Below are 12,344 nucleotides of genomic sequence, written 5' to 3' on the forward strand. Positions count from 1 at the left end.
CGAAGTGTATATTATGAACACTTGGCTAATAAGACCATTGATAAAATACAGCATTGGGAAAAGAAAGTTTTTTTTCCATCAATATGGATGGTTCAATTGGCTATCAATATGAAAAGAAAATCTTCCTTGTATCCTGGTACTTGCTTTATAGTATTTAGAAATAGTAAATTCAGATGTTCTTTTTTTAAGATAATTTATGTTCACCATTTTTACTTAATCTTCATTAATTTAATTAAGGAGGTTTAGTCATAACAACACACGCACAGATCACATGACCACAGAATAGTTATAGCAATTGCATAATTATTTAAAGTGGTCTTTCAGTACTTGAATTAGTCGCAATACCATATTTATCAAAAAGGAGACTGTGACAAATATTTAATCATAAAAAGTTTTTCGTATTTAGATAGATTAATAAAGAACAATAAAAAGAAAAAGAAGAACTTTGAAAAGCAAAAATAGCAGCTCTTTCACTGGAGAACATTTCAAATAGCTGTATGCCACTGATGAAACTCTAAAATACAAGTCAGCTACAGTGTGAGGGGAATAGCAATACTATGCTCTTTGGTGGGAATCGTAAGCAGAGTCTCCAGGCATTCTTCCTAACAGAGTGAGCTACCTATTCTTTATGCATGGCCTGCTTTTTCTCTCTTCCATTTGAAGTAAGAAGTTTCTTTCTCTTAACAGGATGCATTTGTCAATATCAGCCAGCCTTCCTCTGCAAACGCTGCATCAGCCCACATATTTATTCTCCACAATCAACTCAACAATATCTTTGCCCAGTATATCTCACAGGAAGCCCTGTGTGATCTGCCCAGGACTCCTGAATGTAATCATAACTGCTTCTATACACAGTCCGTAGGAGAGAGAAGTAATTTTTTCATGATGTACAATCAATGTAGAGAACTAATATGAAACATTTAGGACCCCAGACTGCTTTAAAAATCAATAGTTTTTTTTTTTTTTTCTGGATCAGTATTGTCAAAATAATTGCCTTGACTTTTTACTTTGCTTTATCATGATGACCAAGGCAAGATGAGATGATCCTCCAAGGAATAGTGGGAAACTCTGTTTTTCTTTTATTTTCAATAAATGTAGTCATTGATTTTATTCTCATGCACAACCTATGGTCAGGCACTGTCAAGAACATCAAAAAATCGATTCAGAGTCAAGCTAGGTAAGCAAGTACGGTAGGGGAGTTCTCAAAATCCCTCTCAGACCACAGGTTTCTGGTTAATATTAGATTCATTTCTGGAACCTAAAATTTAGAAGCTTCTCTTTGGAATTTGGAGTCATTTGCATGTGTTAGAAAACTCGACAAAGTTATGTACATTTTATAAAGCTCACACACTTGGCAGAGCTATTCCCATTTATGCTGTGTACTCTCTCCAATTATTTTCATTTCTATAATGGTGAGCAATGAAAGCATCAGACATAGGTGACTGTCTTCCCAGCAATAATCTGCAGGGAAAGACAAGTTTAAACAGCACAGAGAAAAGCTTCTCTGTGCAGGGGCAAAGAATGTAGGCTGAAATGAGGAAAGTTGGATTAAAATCTGCTTTTAACATTATGGTGGCTTTGCAAAATCGCTTCCCAAGATAAAGAGTAGTGGGTATTCTGTGCTACCTTCCAGCCAACGTGGTGACTATGTGTGCTTGTCTGTTACACTAGAAAGAAAATCTTAAAGCAGATTAAAATGGTACGGGGGAAGAAAATGGGAGAGAGTCGGGACCAGAGTGGAAGTAAGACTTCTTTTGTTTCATTGTTTGACTTTAGAACTATGTAAATGTTTTATATAATTATGAAATAGAATTAAATCAAAATTTAAAAATCCAAACCAAAATGTACTTCTTTAAGTGGCGGCTTAACCATATAGTTAGGCACTGAGATTTAAAATGTAACTTTAAAAACAGTAATTCTAGGGTGCCTGGGTGGCTCAGTTGGTTAAGTGTCTGCCTTTGGCTCAGGTCATGATCTCAGGGTCCTGGGATCAAGTCCCACATCGGGCTCTCCCCTCAGCAGGGAGCCTGCTTCTCCCCCTCCCCCTGCCTGACGCCCCGGCCCATGCACTTCTCCTTCTCCCCCTGCCTACCGCCCCCGCCCATGCTCGCTTGCTCTCTCTGTCTCTGTCAAATAAGTAAATAAAATCTTTAAAAACAACAACAACAAAAAACACCAGTAATTCTACTCTATGTCCTGAACAGGATACGCCCTAAAGGCAAAATCATGTGAGGAAATCTTAACCTGTTTTTGGTAATCCCATCATTAGTAACAATAATGTTGGTAATTTTATGTAAAAACATATAAATATATACATATATGTATGCATATATATTATATATATATATAACAGGATAAACTAATCACATTAATACATTAGGAATCAATATTTTTAAAGAAGATGAAAGAAACAAACATAAAATCAAAGAAGTTGAATAAAAGCCCAGTAATTTTAAATGTGAATCAGAAATATCAATACGAGGGGCGCCTGGGTGGCACAGCGGTTAAGCGTCTGCCTTCGGCTCAGGGCGTGATCCCGGCGTTATGGGATCGAGCCCCACATCAGGCTCCTCCACTATGAGCCTGCTTCTTCCTCTCCCACTCCCCCTGCTTGTGTTCCCTCTCTCGCTGGCTGTTTCTGTCTCTGTTGAATAAATAAATAAAATCTTAAAAAAAAAAAAAGAAATATCAATACGAACTTGTGATGTCTTTCCTCTACTTCTGGGACAGACAATGGGTAAGTTGATGTATCAGAAGATAAGGGAGGTGTCAATGACTACCAAGGTCATGTTGAAACAGTTCAGGAGCCAACTTAAAGGGGTTGCCAGTGGCCAAAGACAAGAAAACATCAGGATCCAAAGTAATAGCAGCTGCAGTGGACTAGAACAGGGCATACCTGTTTCAACCTGTGACTTCACAAGAACACACACACAAGAAAACCAACAAAACACCAAACCTCAGTGGTCACATTTGGGAGACTCTAGGGAAACAACTAGCTATTTTGAAAACTGCTAAATAAAGGGAAACAATCAAGCATTTATGCCTCCTTCACTACAATAACTTTATTTCAGGATTACCAAATAGTTGATGAGGGAAAGCTCTTGCCTGGAGAATAATCTAGTTCATAAATAAAGAAGGAATGATAGAATATCACCATTTTGCAATTTCTTTTTCTAATATTTTTATTATATTATGTTGGTCACCATACAGTACATCCCTAGTTTTTGATGTAAAGTTCCATGATTCATTACTTGCATATAACTTGCGTATAACACGCAGTGCACCATGCAATATGTGCCCTCCTTAATACCCATCACCAGCCTGTCCCATTACCTCAGAGCGTGACCTTATTTGGAGGTAGAGTCTTTATGGAGGTAATCAATTTAAAGTGAGATCACTAGGGGAGGCCCTGATCCAATATGACCAGTGTCCTTTTAAAAAGAGGACACAGAGATACACACAGAAAGAAGGTGATATGAAGAGACACAGGGAGAAGCCAGTCATGCTAAGGATCCTTCCCTCATAGCCCTCAAGAGGAACCAACTTTGCTGACTCCAGAACTGGAAGACTACAAATTTCTGTTGGCACCCATTTTGTGGTACTTTGTTACAGCAGTCTCAGCAAACTAATACAATTACATAAAAATTAACAGGATATTATAATGGATAGATCAAGTCATCAATGGCTAAATCTGCTCATTAATCTTCACATCACAGAGACAGGCAGGCATTTTGTGTCTCCTGTTATAAGTGGACAATATGACTTATGAAGCAGTCTTGTGAGAGCCCAACAAAATAGCTAATCTGATCAAGCCTCAAATAGAGGGCATAGAGAAACACATTTCCAAGAGGATGTAATCACAAAAAAATAACATGTTTTTAAAAAATAATTTACAAGGAGGGAAATAAAGGGACAGTGAACATTTAGAGTAAAAAGAGATTTTAGATATTTTATTAGTCAAATGAAAAGTGTGTACCCGTTTGACCTGTTTGACCTTGACAATAAATGATGAGGCTAGAAAAGTTACTATTAGATTCTCTTAGTGTTGGTAAATAACATAATAATAGTACATAATTCATAGTGTTATGGTAAAGATCAAATATCACAATAGAGGTAGTACACTTAGCATAGTATAATCTCAATTATTTATACAGTTGAGTATTGGTTAGCACATTTATATACTTGGATATTAGTATAGCCCTCATGCATAGTATAGATTCAATTATTTATATAATTTGGTATTGGCTAAATTCCTTGATATAATTGCCATTAATATTAAATGCTATGATATTTATTATTTATTCTGTATGCGCTTATGATATGTGCACACAAGCCCACATAACACTCAACATACTTAGAAGGTCCAATCTGAGCCAGTATTTGGCTGAATGAATTTTCACTATTCATTCTACTTCCCATTCTCACATAGCTCCTCAAAACCACCTGGCCCCAAGCTCACCACCTTTGGCAGAAGATGCAGGAAAGAAGCATTGTGAATCTTGGAAAGAAAAGCCAAAGAAAGGGTTAGGAGGGAAAGGCAAAAGGAAGGGCAGTTTTAAGAAGGTTAAGTATTCCATTAAATATGTCCCCAGAATTCAGTCGTTCCATGCCTGCCATTTTCAGGAAAGATAAACACCGTCTTTCAGCATCCACAGGGTCAGGCCTTGGAGAGAATAAGTGTTTGCAGCCAGCTGGATCATGTTTGGACAAGAGGCAGAACACATCTGGTCATTAATAGTGATAATTGCTCTTTGGTTAAGAGCCATCATTTAGATATAGGAAATGTTGCAGCTGACAATGATTGTGAGTCAGGTGACTGCATCCTACAAATTTTCATTTCAATTTTTCAAACATTTATTTGGTTTGAGAGAGGGGATCAAAGGTTAAGGAAATACAGTTCACATTTTCAGCAAATATACAATCTTGTTGATATCACAGGAAAATAACCCTAAGACACAGAAAGATATAACATCAAAAGAGTGTTACAAATCTCATGGGCCTACATGAGATTAAAGCAAAGTAAGGTATCAAATCAGAGAGAGTTTTTATCTGGTTAAAAAGATTGTGAAAGCCCTCATGGAGAGAGTAGAATTTCAGAAAGGTTTTTAAGAAAAAGGAGTAAGATGGGAGACAGTGGTAGACTGAGGAAAGAGGAATGAGGGTTTGGGGACAGAGAAGGGAGAGCATTTCAGCAGGACTCTAAGGTTGTCCGATAAAGTACAGGATGCCCAGTTAAATATGAATTTCAGATAAATAGCAAATAGTTTTTTAGTATAAATATGATCTATTTGGGTCATATATTTGGGTCATACTTGAGTTTGAAATGCCCTGAATGTGTTTAGAGAAACAGGTAAGTTGTTTTATAAAAGTTTAGGCTTTGTAGAGGAAGGAAATGGGTGATGATGTGGGAAAGTTGTTTTGGTTGACATACAGAAGGTTTTAGATTACAGACAGAAGAATGAAAATGTGATATTTTATGGGGACTGTGGAGACATTTTTTTTCCCCTGTAGAACTGCTATGATCTGACATGCACTGTAGGAAGAATCAGACGGCAGTGATGAGAACAAGAATAATTGAGATAGGAAATTGGCCAGGAAGTGACAGATAGTGAGGATGTTAATTTAGATGATGGAAATGGTTTGGAAATGGACATAGCTGAGATAGAGCAGAGCAGAAGCAATAGATTGGATCTCAGAACAAAAGAGATGTGGAGTCAAAACTGCCTACAAGTTTATTCCTATTGACTTGGAGGATGATGATTCTTGTTAGCAGCTATATAAGGAGGAGAACCTGGTTTTAGAAAAAAACAAATAATATGAAATAGGGGTCATGTCAGGAGGATCTGGCTGGGTGGGCATCCAGATACAGATGCTCAGAAAGCAATTACAAATATTTTTCTGAACTCAGTAATTTGGGATTTTAGATATTGAAGCTGTCACATCAGTGAGCTGGTCAAACCTCAAGAAATCCCTCTAATTCACCATTAGAGGCAAGAGAGGAACCAGTGAGGGAAGAGCAAAAAACCAGAAGAACAGCGAAAAGAAAAAGCTGCGCCAAGGCTTGGAAATCCTGAAGTCAAGGTCAGTCAGCACTCTTAAATCATTCAGAGAACTCAAGAGTATAGATTGAGAACCAGCAATAGTGCTGGTAATTTTGGAGTGAGTTGTTTCAGGAAAGTAGCAAGAGTGGAGCCACGGTTTTGGGGACTGAGGAGTAAATGGTGAGGTAATAGAGGAAACCAAAGATGTGAGATGTGAGAGGGCTGGTGTTAGAGGAGAAAACCAACAGGAAGGAGCCAGTGGCGAGGGAAAAACTGAATATTTGCTAAAAGAGGGGGGAACAAAGTCTGAAAAGTGTGTGCAGCAATAAAATTAGATACATAATGTGGAGAGATGGGCCCTTGAAAGAGAAGGAAATCATCCTCAGAGTTAAATGGAAGGGAGGACAGGGAGAAGTTTAAGGATTTGATGCACGACGCTGATGAATTTGGTTGCTTAGTCTCCACTTTTGAGTAAGAAAAGAAATGCCATTAAATGCCTTGAAAGGAGCAGGGTAGAGCGGTCGTGGGACATGGACATAAGTTCTGGTCTCCCACCACATCTTATAAAGATGACAGACATCTTTTATTTAGATCTTGAGCAACACGGAAGAGGAGGTAATAGTGACTATGGCGCTGCTCCTTGGTGTAACGCATTTTGTCACAGCAGAAGTAACCTGAGTACAAAAAGCATAAGGACTGGAGTCTCTTCTATTTGCTGAGTGCCTGTTGCACAGCAGTCTGGCTCCTCCAAAAGCACTAGACTCCCATCAGACACCATTCTGTTAGTTTAAAGTTTAACACAACTGTGTTGCATTCCTTGTGTGTCAAGTCTGATTTGACATAGTTCACAAAAATAGAAAACCACCAATTCTATTCCCGTGGCTTCATATACATTGTTTTAGCATCTCATAATGAGTTTGAATATAGAAACATTTTTATTTAGTATAATGATATGGTCTTGTGATTATGGAATACCTGGTTAAAGGGGCTTTCAGGTACAGTCAGAAAATCCCATTGATCCCATCAATGCTAAAAACAACCCACTAGTGTATGGTCTCATTTCATAATGACTATTAGCTGGACTTATGGAAAAGGATAAGGCAAGAATTTCATTCTCCTCATTATCCATGTCTAAAATAAGTACAGCTATAAATATGCCAATACATATGTTATATGATAAGGATTTTCTAGTACATGTGCTTAGGAAGTAATATATGGCAGTTATTCTTGAAAAGGCAATTAGAAAGAAAAAATGCGGACTGTCATTTCTAAGACTAGGAAATGTTATATCAGAAGAATTAAAATAAACATGCCTGAATACACGGGATCATAGAAGCAATGGAAGCTAGATTTGGAAGGGAATTTAGGGATAATTTCATGCAATCTCTTCCCTTTAAGACTGAGGGATCTGAAGCCCAGAGGAGGAAATAGCTTACTGAAGAGCACAATTTAGTTCAGCCACAAGTCTTCTGACCCACAGTCACTGCTGAGTTCTCCTCTTCCACAATGACAAATTTCTATCAGGCTTCTGAAGAATTATTTCCAGGCCTAGAATAGTGAATATATGGCATACACTGGGCACTCAATGAATGTTTCTTCTTAATTATTTTTTTTTTTAGAGAGAGAGGGAGAGAGTGAGCGACTACACTATGTGAGCAGGGGTAAGGGCACAGAGGGAGGGAGAGGGAGGGGAAAGAATCTCAAACACACTCCCCATTTAGCACGGAGCCTGATGTGGGGCTTGATCTCAAGACCCTGAGATCATGATCTGAGCTTAAACCAAGACTTGGATGCTTAACTGACTGAGCCGCCATCCAGGAGCCCCTGGATGTTTTTGTTTTTGTTTTTAATTGGACCACTGCATCTCTGTTCTGGTCACTGACGCCCCTGGAAATTAGAAAATCACCCTCTATGGGCAGTTTTTCCAGCACCTAATAAAGCTATATAAGGCACAATGACTTTAGAAAAATAAAATTTAGAATTTGCCATGTAGTAATATAATCATTATGTCATAAGAATTTCCCAATAATGTATCAGGGGTTATTAATACATTATTGCAGGTGATAGAACTAAGACTCAGTAAATTTGTATAACTTGTTCAAGATCAAACAATCAGAAATGTTGGAGTTTGAGTCTATTTTCGGTCCTTTGACTCCAGATGTCATGCTTTCTTTGCTAAATCTTATGGTTTCTCCAGCATGTTCATCACCTCCAGGAAAAGAAAAACAAACCAAACCCCTGAGGTAAGAGGTAGGGAAGAAGACAAGGGAAGAGAAATATCAGAAATGGTGTGAAGCTCTTATGGAGAACGCCAGTGCCAAAATTACATTACTATGCAAATAAAGTCCAAATCTATCCACTAAACAATCAAGCACTGGGTTAAGTTCAGAAGTTCTAGTGCAGAACTTAGTGCAGAAAAAAAGTGCAGTATTTTTCACTTGAATGTTGTTTTTGGGTATTCGTAAATATACAGAAATTAATTGTAGCATTTTTTCCCTTATCTAGAGTTTTAGCTTGGTGTGGATGGTGTGTGAAGAATTTTACAGGGCTTATGAAGACTCTAAAATAATAGGAAAATTGGGGGCAAGTATGAGTTTGTGAATATGGCTCTCATCAGCTTCTCAAAGGGATCATGAAAGGTGAAAACAAAGGTTGAAGAACCACCATTCTACATATCCTACAATGATGTGCCACAATTCAGGTACTCCTTTGGTAAAATGGGAAGCTGATTTGAATGATAGCTCTAAAATTTTTAATAAACCCTTAACCAAATGAGGGTTAATAATAGACCACTCCAAGTATATGATACCTCTTTTATACTTGATTCTTTTTTTTTTTTAAAGATTTTATTTATTTATTTGACTGAGAGAGACAGCCAGCGAGAGAGAGAACACAAGCAGGGGGAGTGGGAGAGGAAGTAGCAGGCTTCCAATGGAGGAGCCTGATGTGGGGCTCGATCCCAGAATGCTGGGATCACGCCCTGAGCTGAAGGGAGACGCTTAACGACTGCATCACCCAGGTGCCCCTATACTTGACTCTTAAAAAGCCAAATAAACAAAATAAAACCCACTAAGGTGCAAAACATTTTGATATAAATTAAAGGTAACCTAAGTAAATTAAGGTAGATCATATTCATGGATTAGAATATTAGATAATTTTAAGATAGTCATTCTCCCCAAATTGATCTGTAGAGTCAATGCAATCTCAATTATAATTCCAGCAGACTTTCTGGGTAGAAATCAACAAGTTGATTCTAAAAGTTATAGGAAGAAGCACAAGGCCTAGAATATCCATAGCAATCTTAAACAATAAGTACAAAGTTGGAGGATTTACACTATTTCATGATTTACCATACAGCTATTGTAATTAAAATAATGTGATACCGATTGTAGATAGACAAATAGAGCAATGGAACAGAGTAGAGCCTAGAACTAGACCCTCACTTATCCAGTCAAAGGCACCAACACAATCTGGAGGGAGAAGAAGAATCCTTTCAGGAAATTATATAACTGGATACTCATATGGAAAAAAATTGAACCTCAATCCTTACCTTACATGAAATACAAAAATTAATTCAATATGGGTGATATACCAAAATACAAACACTAAAAGAGGGATTTAAGGGAATGAAAACACTATGAATCTTCTCGAAGTCACCACAAAATATTTTCCTACTTCTTCAAGATATTGTTTCCTAATTCTCTTTCATAATTAAGTAGCTATACGTAATACTTAGAACACATTTCAGTTCAGTCTGGGTGGCTCTGAGATAATCAAGCAATCAGCTAAAAAAAGATTTAACTTCTACAATAAGTTAGATATAAAATCTGGCAAACATACATTTTCTTATTACTCTGTTTATTATGGAAGTTCAGGGCAAATAATTCACTTACCTTTGATGAACAAAGTTGCCTAGATTTAGCTCCAATGATTCCAGAAGAGATTTTCCGGTCTTATTAATATAATTTTGTTACAGAGATGAAAGTGTCTATATATTCTCCTACTTGCTTCTCTTCCTGCTGCCCATTCCCAAAAGTAAAAAATAAAACATAACGACAAAAACAACAACAGTAACAGTGAACCATGCAACACAAAGTGACTTACCGGAGTCCGTAGAGAACTGTTCCGTCAGGATGCAGTCGGATCATTCGATTTTTCACTGTAACCCCATGCACAAATGATTTCTTGTCATTCAGAAAGTAGGTGTCTGGCACCCAGAGTTGGTCAGCTACCCTGTTGTCTAACGTGAGGTTCAGCGGGATTCCAGAATAAGAAAGCCTTTTGTCTTTCCAAGACTGCTGGAAATACATGGTAAGTGTATAATCCTATGAGACAAAAGAAACAAAAAATCAAAAAATTTTATCATCATCATCATCATCATCAAAGGCCTTTTGTCATAAAAGTATGTGGTATTGTATATTCCCAGAGATCCACTGTCCTGCTGTCCCTGAAGAAGTTACACATGAACACACAGAAATTTGCACCTCCAAGTATTGGGCAACCAACAGGTTAGAAGTACCGGAGCAATACTTGAAGGCATGCAAAAGCATTCACTCCAATGTAGGGTAAATCCATTTAATTGAATTTTAAGGTTTGAAGTTAAGGTAATGATCCTGGGGTAGGCCATAAAGGAAAGTTGCGCTGAGAGATCCATGTTCACAAAATTCTACCTTTGAATATTATATTCATGGTACTATTTTGGAGGGGAATATGTGCTCAATAATAACTAAAAATTGATGCGCTTAAAAGGAGAGGGTGTTTTCCAAATTGCAAATGCCTTTTGAATGAATACTGCTGTTTGCCTTATAAAGGTCATCAATTACCATTATCTGGATCTTTCTAGCAAATTACAACTGTCTCCTGGTACTAAAAAGTAGTTTATAAAGCACTTTTGGATGGAGATATTTATTTGGCCTGAGAACTGAAATCAATGGCGGAACTGCTCAACTATTTCTTTCTTTTTTTTTTTTTTTTTATCTCATTCCTGCTTTGTTTTAGGAACTGGTTTGAGTTCAGAGCTGGGTTTGTACTTGAGTTTGTTTCTTCACCTCTTGTAAAGGTAACACTAAGGACATCCCTTTGCACTTTTTTTTCCTGGCCCAGATTTCCCCTGTCAGTGAGAGACAGGAAGCTTTGGGCTCATAAATAGATCAAGTTACTAGAGAGTAACCATGATGATTATCTTAGAGTTTTAGTTGTCTGTTTTTAAAGAGCTCTATTAATACAAAGTGTAATTGTCCATTAAAAAACAGTAGCAATAAAATCATAAAGTCTTTAAGATGTTGAGTCCCAATGTAATAAAAACAGAAAGTTCACTTTTTCTTTTAAAGAATATTTATGTCAGTACTGACTGTGAATGCTTTAGCAACGGTTAAGAAAACACTGCATAACTCCTGCACAATGTCTGTGTACTGCCATTGTTGTATATACCACTAATCATATCATGCCTTATATCTGGGCAAACCGTACTTTATTTAGAAATCTTTATGGATCTACAAGCATTTCTGAAAAATCCCAGAATATAAGACAATATTCATTCTGGATAATGAGTTCCAGTGTCCTTTAACCATTACATTCAAGAACACTTACAGTGTTTACTCAGAAGGCATCCTGCAAGAATTCAAAGCCATCCTTCCTTGTTCATTAGCTCTTCACTATTAATCATACAGTATTAATCACACACACCTTAAAGTTCTAAAAGCTCCTTCCACTTTACCTTCATTTAACAAAAAAGAAAATCCACAGGGTTACATACAATTCCCTTCTCAAGTGCTACTATTCTCATTTGCATTGTTCCCAATTTCTTAACACCTTTTTGAAAGAAAAATGAATTGGGCAGATTCTGGGCCTTAGATTTCAAAATACCTTGATTTTAAGATCTACCACATGTAGAGCTACATAACCATGAGTAACTTAATCCTCTGTATCTCGGATGCCTCATTTTTAAAATAAAAACAATAGCATTTACTGGCTCATTGTGAACGTTACTTGGGAAAATTATGGCAAAGCCTCTTTAGAAGCTGAAACATGCTAAACAAATATATTACCTTCAAAATTGTTGCTATTTAAAGATTAATATCATACTCCCAAATTACTTTGAGTGTGAATATTCATTTTCATAAGCATTTCTATTTTTAAAGAGATATTTATGAAAAAAAAAACCTTGTAGGAAGAAGGACCCCACTGACATGAAAATAAGCAATTGTCTGTGATCAATTGCAAGTCTTGGTGTCCAATTCTTATTTGTAACTCAGCCAATGTAGGAAAATTAATAACTAGCCAAAGACGTTAATGTAAACTTTG

General features: G+C 37.0%; 1 protein-coding gene across 1 annotated transcript in view; it reads right to left on the reverse strand.

The window, feature by feature from the left end:
* Window positions 1-12,344, reverse strand: part of GABRB1 (gamma-aminobutyric acid type A receptor subunit beta1) — a 352,274-nt gene that overhangs the window by 220,257 nt on the left and 119,673 nt on the right. The window contains exon 4 of the mRNA XM_034670952.1: window positions 10,146-10,366. Within this exon, the coding sequence (XP_034526843.1) occupies window positions 10,146-10,366 (221 nt within the window). The remainder of the gene's footprint in view (window positions 1-10,145; window positions 10,367-12,344) is intronic.

This window comes from Ailuropoda melanoleuca, chromosome 11 (assembly GCF_002007445.2).
Source record: "Ailuropoda melanoleuca isolate Jingjing chromosome 11, ASM200744v2, whole genome shotgun sequence".
Lineage (NCBI taxonomy): Eukaryota > Metazoa > Chordata > Mammalia > Carnivora > Ursidae > Ailuropoda > Ailuropoda melanoleuca.